We start from the raw sequence: 15,450 nt of genomic DNA on the forward strand, positions 1-15,450 counted from the left end.
ATGGGAAGAAGACATAGACATGTAACTGATGAGGACGATGAGGAGAACCTTGGTGGTGATGATGATGATGGAGATGATGATGTGTATATGTATCCGGTTGACATGCACCCTGATGAGCGGTATGCTTATAGAGAGGCGGTTCGAACATCAAAACCTGCTGAATGGAATCGACAACAAGAAGAACATTTTGTAAAAGGCAAAGAAAAACAGGTATAATATTAATTTGAATTATTAGTGTTTCTTATCAACTTTATCAATAATATTAAATTAACATACATGTTTAATTTTAATAATTATAATAGGCGAGTCTTTACATCCAACCAATCCAACAACAAGGCAAATGTGAAAATCGCAAAATGTTCGATATTCAGATCCATCACTGCCTGATGCACCCTCATTGTACAAATCTTCAGTAGCAAGACAGAAAAATATGAAAAATCTTTTCAAAGGTGGTGCCATCAAGGAAACCATAGGACGTTTGATCAGTAAGTTCTTCATATATGAGAGTGTTCCGCCCATTAAAGCAGACTCTCACCACTTCAAGAACATGATTGTTGGTGTACAACAAGCAGGTAATTACTATAATTTTAAAAGTTGTATTCATTTTAACAATATCATTACTATTTATATAGTATGATTGTCACAAATGTTCTTATATGCTTTAATTATATATGGATGGTAGGTATGGGTATAGAACCACCGTCTCCTTATGAAATCAAACACAAGCATTTGGATATGGAGTACAAAGACATGGAAGCTTATGTCAATATTCAAAGAGAAAAGTGGAAGACTTATGGATGCACGATTATGTTTGACGGATGGACTGGGTCCACGAAATTAAGCATAATTAATTTCATGGTATATTCAAAAGGTAGCACAATCTTCCTCAAATCTGTTGATGCATCAAATAATATAAAGGACAACAAATACATATATGGTTTGTTGAAGGATGTGATCAAGGAAGTTGGGAAACAAAATATGGTACAAATAGTTATAGATAATGGGTCAGCATTCGTGAAGGCGAGGAAGTTGTTAATGAAGAAATACAATCTTTATTGGACTCTGTGTGCAACACATTGCATCGACTTAATGTTCGAAGACATCGGTAAAAGGACGAGTGTTGTAGATATGATTACAAAGGCTCGAAAGATAACCAACTTCATTTATAACCATAGTTGGTTGCTTGCGCAGATGCGGAAGGTGTGTGGTGGAGACATAGTTCGTCCTGGAACAACAAGATTTGCAACCAATTATATGGCCCTCAACAGTCTTTTGAAAAAGAAGGCAAACTTGAAGAAAGTGTTTATCAGTGATGAATGGGCACAACACAACTTAAGTCGCACATTAATCAGCGAAGAAGTTGAATCGCTTATGTTTGACCATGCGTACTGGGAGAGAGTGGGAAAGCTAGTGTCAATATATGAGGCGTTATACACGGTTCTTCATATTGTCGATTCAGAAGTTGTTTCTACAATGCCATTTGTTTACGAATTGATTCGAGTTATGAAAGAGAACCTCATTCGACTTAATGCTAAAGAATGGGTGTTAGAAATAATTGCAGATCGTTGGGATAAAACTCTTAAACATCCTCTTCATGCAGCAGGTAAGTATTATTCATCTTCGAAAGTTATTGGTATTTAATATGTATCTTTCATAACATTCTAATTTTATATTTCTACTTTACTATTGTAGCATTTTTTCTTAATCCAAGATTTCAATATAAACGTGGAGTTGGTACTGATCCTAATCTACTTCAAGCTGTTCATGAAGTCTTTACAAAATTAGATCTTACATCAGAAGGTCTTAGTCAATTTGGAAATGAGGTAAATTATTAGAGTTATAATATAAATTAAATAATTGAATTTCATTTGCTCAACTTTTTCACTTTCAATTATTTAATATGTAGATTATACTATTCCGAGATGCAAAAAGGTGGTTCGGTGATCGAGCAACGATTGCTTCGAGGTCAGAAATGGTTCCCGATGAGTATTATTTGTGAATTATTAATTCATTTCATTAGCATATTATTGTAGCTTTCCAATATAAGTATTTGTTAGGAATTTGAGCCTAATCCAAATTATGGTAATCACCCTGGGGGGGGGGGGGGGGCTAAATAGGGTGCTGGTCTCTTTTTCACAAATTTAAACTATGCAAAAATAAGAGACAATTATATGCAAGTATATAATAAACAAAATAAAGACAATTGCATATAATTTAGAAGAGTTAGGGAAGAGAGAGTGCAAACACAAGAGTTTATAGTGGTTCGACACTTCTTTGCCTACGTCCACTCTCCTCAACCTCCTAATCGAGTGAGAGTTCCACTATCTTGAAGTTTCAACCAAGCTTCCAATATCTTTACAATTGGATTATGGTTCCAATTAACCCTCTTGTACTTTTGGCTCCAAGCACCCTTTACACTTCTTCAAGAGATATCCCTCTCTTGAACAACCTCTCAAGTGATACCCCTCACTTGAGAAAATTCCTCACAAAGATATACAAATAATGATCTCACAAAAATCCTAGTAATAGAACTTTAGGCTCAAAGATACAAGAAAAACTAGGATTGAATGGTGCACTAAAGATATGCAAGTTATAAAACAATGATGCACTCAAAAACACTCTTCCAAGGCTCAAATATAATTAAGAATGATTTGGGAAGGTTAAACTTTTGAAACAATGAAGTTTGAAGCCTTTTTATAGAAGAAAAAAGCCAAACTACCCGTTAGGGGTTCGATCGGTTGAGCTAGGGGTCGACCGGTTGACTAGCCGTTAGCATTTACTGCTTGGAAAGTGACCGTTGGGCCTCAACCGGACCTCGACCGGACCTCAACCGGTTGAGGTTCAACCTTGACTGGGAAGAGAAGGCCACCGGGAGAGAGAGAAACTTTTTGGTCTCCCTCAACCGGACGAGCACAATCAGTCGATCGGTTTAACCGGTTGAACCATTTTTTGGCTCAACACCCAACATTTTTCAACTTAAAACCTTTTAACACAAGTTTGAAAATCATTTAACACAAGGTTTTAGTTGAAAACATGAAATCATCCAATTCTTAAGATATTTAAAACAATATTACTCTTGGATGATTTTGGTGCATAAATAAAAAATGAAATGCATGAAAGTCCTAGTGCACCAACAACCTTACAAAGAGATCTTATGAAACTTTGGTCTTGAAAAACTCTTCTCTTTGAGGTGGTCTTCTTCTTCATGATTTCTCCTTGGCTTGATTTGTCTTTGTGATTGCCACTTTGGAAATCGTCTTGCCTAATCACACTTAAAATATGATCATTAGTTCTAAATCTTGTTTTGTTATTATCAAAATCAAGATTAACCAAACCTTGGTTTCACAGTATTGATATCATTTATTTGGTTGTAGCTGAATGGTGGTTCATGTATGGAAATCACACTCCTACACTAAGAAGGTTGGCCATCAAGGTTTTATCGCAAACTGCATCATCTTCAGCTCGTGAGAGAAATTGGAGCACGTTTGCCTTAATTCATACAAAACAAAGAAATCGACTTGCTTACCCGATGCTCCAACAATTAGTTTTCTGTTATTATAACATGAAACTAAAGATACGTGACATGGAAGCAGAACATGACAAAGTTGCAGAGAAAGATTACCTCGATTTACTTGACATTGCAACTGAGGTTGGTGAAGAAGAAGATAACCAATTGTTTCAATGGGTTAGACCTCTTCATTTAGATGATGAAGTTGGAAATCCCGACCCATGAATTGCCGCACATGTTTGAAAAGCAGGTGTTGATGTTGATCGGGTGTTATTCGAAGAAGTTCATACTGATAGTTTCAGCCAAGACACGAGAGATTCATTTCGATAAGGAATTTCTCAACCGATAGTCACTTCTCGACCTTCTTTTGACTTCACGAGTGTTGAACATAGTAGTAGACCTAGTGCTACTGGTACTTCCGTTTCCGGTTATGATGGTTCAAGAGGAGAGGGGACCAATGATGGTAGCGACCCTGGAAATGATGAAGGGGATGTTAGACAACAACAACAAAGTGGACAACCATTGGCATTTACTTGTGAAGATGATTTCACACATTGTACTCAAGATGAAGACCACGACTCTAGAAGAGCCAGTCCAGGTGTTGGAGCCATTGGAAAGCCATATAGAGGAAGACAATGAAGGATGATGTCATACAACGAGGACTCATTGTTAGCCAGTTTTGAGTTGATGAGTGTAGAGACTCAATTCAGGGATTCATCAAACAAAGCCAACATTTATGCCCCTTATGTAATGAGTTATGGTCAGCCTCCTCAAAATCTTTCAAGTTCCACTGATGAAGAGTGAAAGGTATAACTATCCTTCTTCCACATCAGCTGCAACAACAAGGATTTCAAACGAGCACATGGGAAAACCTTGGATTTCCCATCCATGGACAGGTTGTTGGTAGGACTTAAGAAATTTATGCATGACATGTTCGTACATACAATCAATACTATCGAAACTCCATGTCCTGGTATGAATATTGTCTTCAACAAGATGGGCTCCCTTCATCTAACAATAACAATATGATGGAACCACATCGATCTTCATTTTGGTATTAAGGACCATTGCAATGTCATATGTATTATGTTTATGTGTAAATTGTTTTCATTTAATAAAATCAAATATTTCTCAACTCAATTCTAACTTTCTAAGTGTACAATTCCAAATTTCATATTTTCTATTCTTAAAATCCAAGTATCGTAAGCTGTTTACTGATATTTTTTTCTTTGACCATATTTATGTCAATTACACTTAAAAATAACTTTAACATGTATATTCTTGCTTATTTTATCATTTTTTGGATTTTTCTAAGCATTCCATCAATTTTGGATAATTTTTGTCTCACTGATATTTGATGAAAAATATCCACCGATATTTCTTCGATATTTCCCATATATCCGTAAAATCCAAGTACCGATATATTCGTATTTACCGATATTTCAATCCTTGAGATTAAGCGATTTATCATGAACTGGTTGGTCGATCTGATTGGTCCCAACCATGTGGGCCTTTCAGTCCAGTCCTCTTTTTTAAACCGCTTGATGGTTAAATCAACCACAAACCACCTAAACCAGTGGTTAGATCGATGAACCACCTGTACTGAGCGGTTTTTCATGAACCGATTGAATTGCCCTTCTCTATTTTCATTCATTCAAGCCTAAGTAAAAGGCCCACATTCCATTTAAGGGGTTTTAGGCAAAAGCCCAACCCATATCTTCATCCAGTGGGCTACACCTGGAATCCAACAATTGTACAGAGTACTTGGATGAGCCATGTATAGGGCGTTCTTATTATTGTTGTCTAAAGGAAAACCCACCTTACAAATTGGAATCCAAAACCTTAAGCTCAACAAAGGACATGGCCACCACTTGACTGCTCAATAAAGGACATGGCTACCACTTGGCTACGCACATTTTGTTGTTTATCATGATAAATAAAAAAAATATATATATATATATATATCTAAAAATATTTATAATATTAAATAAAAATAATATAATATTTTTTAGAATGGTAAAATTAGTTAAAATTAAATAATTAAATTTTCTTTTATTTTGAATATATTCACATTTAAATATTATACATATTTCATTTAATAAAATTTAAAATATTAATGTATGTATACTTATATTTGATAATATCAAAGATAAAAATAAATATTATTGATTTTTAATTTATTTATATATATTTTAAATAATAAAATATATTTATGACGTTAGTGGTTTTACTGTGGTTCAACCATCAATCAGACCATTGAACCGTGAATCGATAACTTTTTCGGTTCAATGACTGGTCTGATTATGAAAACATTGATATTTAATAGGAAAACTCTAAGGTACTAAAGTGGGTACCGTATCGCCAAGGTTTTGTGGTTGTTGGATGATAACCATTTAATTTGGGCCATCAAAATGGATAATAATAAAAAAAAAAAAATGGTGAAGAAATGGTGTGCAAGTAGTTGGCCACTGCCCCCCTTTTTGCGCCATTTTCTCCCTTCTCTTTTTTCTCATTGGTCACATTTTTGTCACAACCTTCTTTTCCCTTTCAGAACAGGCTTCTTCTCTTTTCCCTTTTCCTTCATTTCTTCTCAATTTCGACAATTTTTATTTATTTATTTATGGTATTGTCAAAAATGGTGGTTTTGAACTTTAAGCTGGCAATGTTTGAGGTAGCGAGGCATTTGTGAAGCTTTGTTGAACTTGCAATTGAAGCCATTTTCCCTCTTCTCTTCTCAATTTCGTAATTTTTTCTTATTTTTTATTTATGCTCTCGTCGACAATGGTGGTTTTGAACTCTAAGGTGACAATGTTCGAGGTAGTGAGGCATTCATGAAACTTTGTCGGAGTTGCCCTAGAAGTAGGAAGAAGAAGAAGAAGAAGAGTGGAAGTGAAAAACTTGTGTTGGATTGAGAATTGTTGCTTGTGTTGGTGTGCCCAAATGTTGTGTTATAGTAGTTCTCTAACCTTAAAAAAAATGTGAGTATTGTTGAATTATATATATATATATATACATATAAATCCATTATGGAATTGGTGTCCAACTATTCTATTATTTTTCTTCATATAGGTGTATTGTCTATACCTTAAAATCATATTAGAAGAGAGAAAAATCAAGAAAATAAAAAACGAGATTAATGAATGAATGAATATATTAGAATGGAAAACAATTTTTCTTTTTTCATATTCTAGTTTGATACCTCCATTTTTGAACTCTCATTATTTAACATAGTTTGTGTGAGTGTTATATATATTGGGAAGGGTAATGAAGATGGTGTGGGTGAGATTGAAGCATGGTGTGGGTGAGATTGAAGCTAATAATAAAAAGGTTCATAGGTTTTTCAACATTGAAAATGGAGGGAATTTAATTTGTGGGGATTTTGGAGTGGGAATTTTCTATGTATTTTCTACGTCATTTCTTTGTAAATATAAGATAGTAATACAAAATTTATGGATTGATTTTATTTCAATTTTTCCTTTACATATCTTTATTCTCTATATTTATACCCTGAACTCTTATGAAATATGTAGTAATAATAACTTATTACAATTTTATTATTATTATTATTATTATTTTATAAATTAAAAGGTCCTTACATATTTAGTATAAAAGAATTAAAAGAAAAATAGAGAAGTTATTACATAGTAATTGAAATCATGTTAATTATAAAAATAACTTAATTATTTGATTCATTTTTTAGAAGCAAGCGTGGTGGTACACAACTTTCTTCATATCCTAAGAGGCCTATTGGAGCATGAATACATTTTTAGTAAGTCAAATTTCAAATTTGTAAAATAATAGTTAATTTTTTTGTGTTCTTGTTAATCTTATATTTGTTTTAAATTATTTTGTAGTAATAATCAATTGGGCACGATAAAAGGAGACAATGAAAAGGTGAAAATAAATGATGATGTATGGAGTAATGTTTTTTCTTGTCTAAATTTATTTTATAAATTTTCTTATTTCTAATTGGCAAATAAATATAGGTGAGAAAAAATTTAAGCAAGAAGTGGCACACTCTTTTAGAAGTAGAAAGAGAAGACTTTATAGTCAACTCGAAGGAAAGTTCAAAAGAGTACTCACTTAAAAAGGATGTTAGTTGAAAGGTAAAATTATTTTTAATTAAGAAATAATTACAGTAGTTGAATATTCATTTAAAATAATATCAAATTAAATATGTTTACATATCTTTTCAGTTGTATCTTCACATACATTGGTCACTAGATTGAGTGATACAAATTCTAGAAGGGTTACAACCGAAACAAAAAGTGGCAATAAATAGAAAAGATTGGATTTGATAGTCTATTACAACTTAGATGTACAAAAATTGATCATGGTTTGTGTTTTTGGTTGGTAAATAATTTGAATCCATACTCTTACACGTTAGAAGTGTACAACACTTATATAAAATTTTTAGAGATGGATGTAGAATTTATTTTGGGTTTGAAGGAAAAAGGGTTGATAATTGATATGAACACAAATATTAGTAATGAGAATGATTTGTGTGGTAAATATTATGATAAGAAGGGATGTTTGCCATTAGTTATATTAGAAAATCAAATTATGGAGGATATAAATGGTAGCAATGATTTTAAAGTTCGTTTTGTATTATTTGTGTTGGTTCATAATGAAACTTTTTGTTAAACGTTCATTTCTACATCTTCTTGAAAACACGAATTCAATAAAAAAATTGAATTAGACCAAACTTGTCTTCTCTCACCTTATGCATGGAATCCAAGAGTTCAAGAGCAACAAACAAAGTGGTGTTTCTAGTTGCCCATTGTTTTTAATAGTAATGTCCTTGTATAAAAATTATCTTATAGTGAATTTGGAATTTGTTATAAAATGTGAGGTAAAGTATGTCTTTACAAATTAATTTTACAACTATTCTACTATGAGCATATATCGTTGAGAAATTTTATTTTGCCGCTATGGACTCAAGCTTGTCCTCATATTTGTGCTTGGGTAGATAATCAACTATTACAGATGAAACGAAGATTTAAAAAACTCAGTGGTTATGCAAATCCCAATGTATGTTATATTGATCAATTTGGTTGTAAATTTTATTTTGTCTTTAGTGGTTTTTAATATGGTGTGTCTTTAATGTTGATTAAAATATTATAAGTCGAAGTATGGGTTATAAAAAATAGGAAAGATGGTCCAATGGATCTGAGAATAAAGGGGGATGGAGAGGAAGAAACCAAGAATTATGAGAAAATGGGAAGGTTTGCACACATAGATGTTGTGAAGTAGGCAAGTATATGTATTATTTTTTAACATGTTTAAATATTAGTAGTTAAGCTTTGCATTATCATCTTATTAATCAATGTTTTTATATATCACTAGGTTGGTGATGGAATCTTAGTTGATATGGATAAAGCTTTAAAACAATTGAGGACACAAGTCTTTGGTTTGTGTAATTGTGAGAGTAGTAATAGTTTTGAAAGTGCTTTCAATGAATTTGAGACCAAATATACATCTTTCAAACACTTATTTATTGCTTTAAGAGAAAAATCTTTAAACGAGAAAGAGAAGGAAAACGAGAGTAACAAAATTTCATGTGAGAGAGCTTTGGAAGAGAAAGAGAAAGAAAAAGAAAAAGAAAAAGAAAAAGAAAAAGAGAAAAAAGATGGTGACACTTTTTTAATTGACAAGTACTTGAAAGAGAAATTAATTCAAAAAAGAAAAGACCAATCTCCTACATCATCAAAAGAAGTACACCTCTTTGTGAAGAAAGTATTGTTGGTATATGATTAGTACTTCTCTAATACATAATACATTTATGTGCATTAATGATATTTTTGCTTCTTAGGAACCTTTACAATCGCTTTATCTTCTTCCTAATCACATAATGAAAACACGTATGTCCAAGGAGAGGAAACCTAGTAGATTCAAGGTATCCCCACTTTTCCAAGATTTTGTGAAGATGAGAAAGCGTAAACTATGTGAGGTATAATACAACTTTTGTAATAGTATATTCTCGTTGGTCAAACATCATTTGTTTAACTAATAGTTATGTGTGGTTTTCCATATAGTCAATCCCCATGTCCATTTATGAAAACATGGTGGATTCACAATCACTCATTAAACTTGAATCTCTTGTTAGTGCTTATGTTTTCAATATATCATTGTCAATAAGGTTTGTAATATAGTTAATATTTATAAATGTATTTTAGTAATATTATCTCATGTTCTTGCCTATAAGTCTAATTTTTTTTTTTTTAAGAACTATTGTTTTAGTGAGCTTCTTATTGATTTTGACCGTGAACATTGAGTTCGAGGGGATTTCCAATCTTTATGTCCAAGACAAAATTTGTTGGATGTAGTAAGTATAAATTTCATTTATATAAATTTACCACTTTATTTCATTTCATTAATATTAATAAAATTATTATGCATGAGCTATATTGTAACACAAAATACTATTATTAATCGATAGGTAATAAATCTTGAAGCATGCAAGCTTAATATTTTTTAGAGGCAATTCAAAGGCATATGAAGCATAAGATGCTATCTACCCACGACATTTTCAGTAATCTCATATCTTTGTTCTTTGTTAAGATACATATAAAATATATTATAATAATGTTTGTGTTAATTATTTTGAATAGCAAATGATCTTGCATGGGATTCAATAACCTCATTTTGATAAAAAATCATCCATCATCATAAGTATATTATCGATTTGAATGATTGTGAAAAGGTTGGTAATAATTTCTAATGTCTTATTACATATGTGAAACTTAGTGCACATACCTTATTATACAACAAAGAGAGTTTTGATGTTATAAAATTTGCCTTTCATTTCAATTATACATTCCAATGCATGATAGTTGTCCTGATCATTGGTATGTATGTGTGATTAATGTTGAAAAATGTAATATCAAAATTTTTGATTCTTTGCTGTCAAAAGAGAAGGACAGCATTCAGATATGATAGGGTGAAAAAAGTGGTATGTATTTCCTTTTTTTTTTTTTCCCTAATATATTGCATATTTTTATACATTATTAACACTTGAACATTACAAATAGGTTCAATTTTGTCAATGCTTTTTTCAAACTTCATGAATTAGGAAAGTTGTCCTGAAGTTTCTTATTAATTGGCTATCTCGGGTTCCAAGTTAAGAGAATGGGTTATAATATATGAATAACTATAACATTATTTATTTGAGCTACAATAATCAAACCCCCTTACTAAGATGTTTTTCATTTCTTTTATTTTTATTAGGTGGGATTGTGAAATTCATGTGATCAATCATATGTGGACATTAGAGCATTTGGAACCCATTTCGGGCACTACCAAAACAAGTTCATATCTCATGTGTCGTTAAATAACAACTGATTTAATTCTACAAGAAGGAAACAAAGAAAATGAACATATTTTGTTTGTGATATGCCCACATGACAAAAGGAAGAGGTTTAAAATATAGTTATATAATAAGAGTAGTAATACGTTGTACAACGACAGTCTATGGAATATAATTTTTAATATGTATGTACAAGTACATAAATGAAAATTGCTTTAGTTAGAGGAAATCTCCAAGGAAAAGTGAAAATATAGGTGTAGTTGATTGCTTTAGTTCAAGCAATGACATAGTGTTGCTATGGGAAGTTCTAGTTTTCCAACAATTGTTTAATACATATATTCCAACACATCAGAACCAAATGTAGAAACAGTACAACAATTCAACCTTGAATTTATTCTCTAAAATATTTCTATTAGTGGGCTATTATTTAGGAAAGGTTACGATAATTTGGTTCGTGTAGCAAGAAAAATAATTTCACGGTTTATTAATGAAATATAAACAGAAGAAGACACACTTGAGAGACAATAAGCTAAGGAACTATTCGAAAACTGTTCTTAAAAATAGTTTTCTATTCCTTAAAATAAAATGGTTTTCTAACACTGAAACACATTTGGCAAAGTTGTAAGTTGGTGGTCAGTTTGTCATTATGGCTTTCGGATACCCACACAACCTTTGAACTGCTTCTGCAGGTTTAAAACCTTCCACCTTCAACCAATGCTTTGATTTAAAAACACATAACCCTAATTGTCTTTTAGGTGTCATGGGTTTCAAATGTTGGTTAAGGTTTGTTGTTGAGGAAATGGGGTGAAAGATGTTGACATTTTGTGGATTTTAAACCAGGAACATCAATAAGAAGAACCCATTTAGGTGAGGAAAAGAAACACCTCATGAATGAGAAGAAAAAAAATGAAGAAACTCGAATGGGTTTGGAAATGGGCAGTCGACCAAGGCATGGTCCACACCATGATCTTCTCTTCTACAAGTTTCTTCATAATGATCAATTTCTTGTAGCTGCCCATGATGATCAAATTGCTGCACCTACCCAAATGAAGAATTTCATAATACTTACAGTGGAAAACATGACAATTGAGTAATTCCACGAAGACAATTGTTCATTTGGACCTTCACATCGGAAGAAGATTTTTTTTTTCTTGCAACACATGCATAATTGATTCCAAACCATTATGTTAGCTACATGCATGACCTACATAAAAGGTAAGGTTTATATAGATAAAGGAATAAAAAGGGTCTTAACATGTTGGTTATCCATTATTGCATTTTTTTTTCACTTCAAAATGCAATAATATTGGTTATCCATACTAGTTAAGCCTAGAATTGATGGAAATTATCCTAAAAAAAAATAATTGAAAACACTAAATAATTGTCGTGGGAAAAAGAATGTGAGGAAGAGTACAAAAAATGCATGCGAGGATTTCTCACATTTTTCGTATCCTCAAAATTTTAACATTTTTTCATTTTTAAGATTTTGTTTTTTACTTCAAAATGCAATAATATTGGTTATTCATACTAATTAAGCTTATAATTGATGGAAATTATCCTCAAAAAATTAAAATTGAAAACACTAAATAATTGTCGAGGGTAAAAAAAATATGAGGAGGGGTATGAAGAATGTGAGGAATTTTCAAAATTTTAACTTTTTTCTTTTTTCATTTTTAAGATTATTTTTCACTAAAAATTAAAATTGAAAACACTAAATAATTGTCGAGTGTATAAAGAATGTGAGGTCAAAATTTTAACTTTTTTTCTTTTTAAAGAATTTTATTTTTCACTTCAAAATGCAATAATATTGGTTATCCATACTAATTAAGCTTAGAATGGATGGAAATTATCTTGAAAAAAAAAATTTAAAAATTAAAAATACTAAATAATTGTTAGTATACAAAGAATTTAAGGAAGAGTACGAAAAATGTGAGACACATCCTTTATATCTTTCCTCAAATTCTTTGTACCTTCAAATTTTAACTTTTTTTTCACTTCAAAATGCAATAATATTGATTATCCATACTAATTAAGTTTACAATTTATGTATGATTTTTTTGACAAGATGGGTTATAAGTTTATATCATAAAATAAATATTTTATCATGTCATAACAATTAATATTTTACAACATTATTTAATTGCATGTAACGAGAATCTTCATATCAAATGCGTAGGATCTTCTCCCATTAAAATATTAGTTAACCTGTTGGTGACCTGTTGAAGGAGTATTTTTTTATTTTACGATCCTTTACACTTGTGCCTGTACTGAAAAAAGAATTCGTTGGGATCGACCAGCCCTATTTTCTAAATATGAGGATGCTCTCAATATTTCTTCAATACAAACTTTCAAAGTTTTAGAATTAATAAGGCTAAAAAGATAAAATAATTATCATATTTAAAAAATAACTCATCTTTCACATAAATATCTTTAAATATTTCAGATATTTATATGTAATTTAAAAAATAATTATTATTTTTATTTATTAAAATATAATAAAAAAAAATGAAAAATTAGATTTTTAATGACTTTTTAATCTAATAATCCAAAGTTTTAAAGGGGGTAAAATTTTTAAAATTGTTTTTACCATTTACTTCACCATGCCCAACTGCCGTTCCATCTGCCGTTCCTTCTCCACTTCTCTGCAACTTATTTAAATTCTACTTTATTTTTGTTTCCAGAAAAGAGCATCTCATTGAAACTTTGTTATCGCCTTTGACTTGCGGACTTGAAAATGGAGTCCGCTACTCCTTCATATAGTTCGTAGGAATACCAAATGAAAACACTCTCCCCTCTTACTTCTCTTTTGTTTCTAACGATCCCCGCAACAACGGAAGCAAAATGAGTGCTGGGATTTTTGTGGTGACATCTACAGGACAAGGCCATCTCTTCCCCTGCATTGAACTCTGTAACCATCTCGCTTCCCGCAATTACCAAGCTACCCTCGTCCTCCCCTCTCAGCTCTCCTCTTCTCTTCCTCCCTCTTTCCTCCAAAACCCTCTCCTCCGCCCCGCCCCAATCACAGCCCCTGCCCGTCTCATGGTCCCGGAATCCGACCCCCTCCGCCAACAATCGGCCGCGGAGCTTGAGGCTTATCTCTCTTCCACATCGGATTCGGTTCGGATCCTCTGCGCGGTTGTTGATTTTCAGATGAGCTGGACCAAGGGTATTTTCTGGAAATTCAACATTCCAGTCATCGGATTCTTCACCTTCGGCGCCTGCGCCGCCGCCATGGAGTGGGGCGCCTGGAAGGTCGACGCCGGAAACATCAGACCCGGCGAGTCCCGTACGATCCCCGGCTTGCCGGAGGAGATGTGTGTTGAGTACTCCGACCTCAAACGCCGACCTGGAGGGCCTCCACGCGGCATCGGCGGTCCACCCGGCCCGCGACCAGGCGGCAGAGGCCCACCGAAGCCCGGCGACATGCCGCCGTGGGTTCCGGCGATAGAGGGATCGATCGGGCTGATGTTCAACACGTGTGACGATCTTGAGCGTCCATTTTTGGAGTACATGGGCAATCAAATGGGAATGCCAGTATGGGGCGTAGGCCCACTCTTGCCGGAACAGTACTGGAAATCCCTAAATTCCCTCATCCGCGACGGCCAAATCAGAGCTTCAAAACATGAGAGCAACTTCACAGAAGATCATGTGATCCAGTGGTTAGAATCAAGACAAGAACGATCGGTACTATACGTATCATTTGGCAGTGAAGTGACTCCAACCACAGAAGAGTTCCATGAATTAGCAAGGGCATTAGAAGACTCCAACCCACCATTCATATGGGCCATAAAGAACAGCTCCGAACTCGCCTTTCTAGATGAGCTGGAAAAGAGAGTGGGCAAAAGAGGACTGATAATAAGGGGATGGGCGCCACAGTTACTGATTCTAAGCCATAAATCAACTGGTGGGTTTATATCTCACTGTGGCTGGAACTCCACAGCAGAAGCAGTAGGGCTGGGGGTTCCGATATTGGCGTGGCCGATAAGGGGAGATCAACACTACAATGCGAAGTTGGTGGTGAAGCAGCTGAAGGTGGGGGCAATGGCAGTGGCGTCGGAGAGGGCTGGGAAGGAGGATATAGTGAAGGGAATAGAGAGGGTGATGGGAGATGAAGAGTTGAGAAAGCGTGCGGGGATGTTGCGAAGGAGATTTGAGAGTGGATTTCCTGGGAGCTGTGAGGCTGCCTTTGAAGCTGTTGGGAAATTTATTAGCCAAAGAGCAACTTAATCATTAAGTTACTAGTAATAAATAATTGTTGCATAAAGCTACTGTATTTGGAAGTGGTCCATGTATGATGATTGCTGTGTGGGAATACTTCATCCTTGTTTGTAAAATAATGCTTTAACTTAATACACTTTGGTATGATTCAAGTTGCAACTAAGCCTTGGACAAGACTAGGTCTAAACACCTCTATTGTCATGTGTTTAAGAGATAATAAACGTCTTGATAATCGAGATTTTATTATTGGAGCAGTCCAAGCAAGATTAAATGATGATCCTATTCATTTCCAGTGTTTCCCTAATTTTACAGTTAGATTAAGAGATGTCGACATCTTAGATTCGGTTGTCCTTCATGTTAAGACCCATGACTTTAAGTTCAAGGAAGGAAACAGTCCTGTTTCCATCATAACCAGGTT

General features: G+C 33.5%; 2 protein-coding genes across 2 annotated transcripts; both read left to right on the plus strand.

Annotated features, from left to right (window-relative positions):
• Positions 1-1,999, plus strand: LOC104877455 (uncharacterized). The gene is made up of 5 exons (XM_010645701.1): positions 1-196; positions 372-572; positions 683-1,603; positions 1,693-1,823; positions 1,907-1,999. The coding sequence occupies exons 1-5, from the start codon at positions 1-3 to the stop codon at positions 1,997-1,999; spliced, it is 1,542 nt and encodes a 513-aa protein (XP_010644003.1).
• An 11,420-nt stretch (positions 2,000-13,419) lies between these two features.
• Positions 13,420-15,195, plus strand: LOC100258579 (UDP-glycosyltransferase 73C4). The gene has a single exon (XM_002263899.5). It carries the CDS (start codon positions 13,656-13,658, stop codon positions 15,039-15,041), a length of 1,386 nt encoding a protein of 461 aa, XP_002263935.2. The 5' UTR covers positions 13,420-13,655; the 3' UTR covers positions 15,042-15,195.
• The last annotated feature ends 255 nt before the right edge of the window (positions 15,196-15,450 follow it).

Source organism: Vitis vinifera, chromosome 2, assembly GCF_030704535.1.
Source record: "Vitis vinifera cultivar Pinot Noir 40024 chromosome 2, ASM3070453v1".
Lineage (NCBI taxonomy): Eukaryota > Viridiplantae > Streptophyta > Magnoliopsida > Vitales > Vitaceae > Vitis > Vitis vinifera.

Excerpts from the sequence above, each read along its gene's own strand:
- LOC104877455 (XM_010645701.1), top strand. The coding sequence starts at position 1 with ATGGGAAGAAGACATAGACATGTAACTGATGAGGACGATGAGGAGAAC. Across the intron at positions 197-371 it reads AGAAGAACATTTTGTAAAAG|ATCCATCACTGCCTGATGCA; the intron begins GCAAAGAAAAAC and ends TTCGATATTCAG. Across the intron at positions 1,604-1,692 it reads ACATCCTCTTCATGCAGCAG|CATTTTTTCTTAATCCAAGA; the intron begins GTAAGTATTATT and ends TTACTATTGTAG.
- LOC100258579 (XM_002263899.5), top strand. The coding sequence starts at position 13,656 with ATGAGTGCTGGGATTTTTGTGGTGACATCTACAGGACAAGGCCATCTC.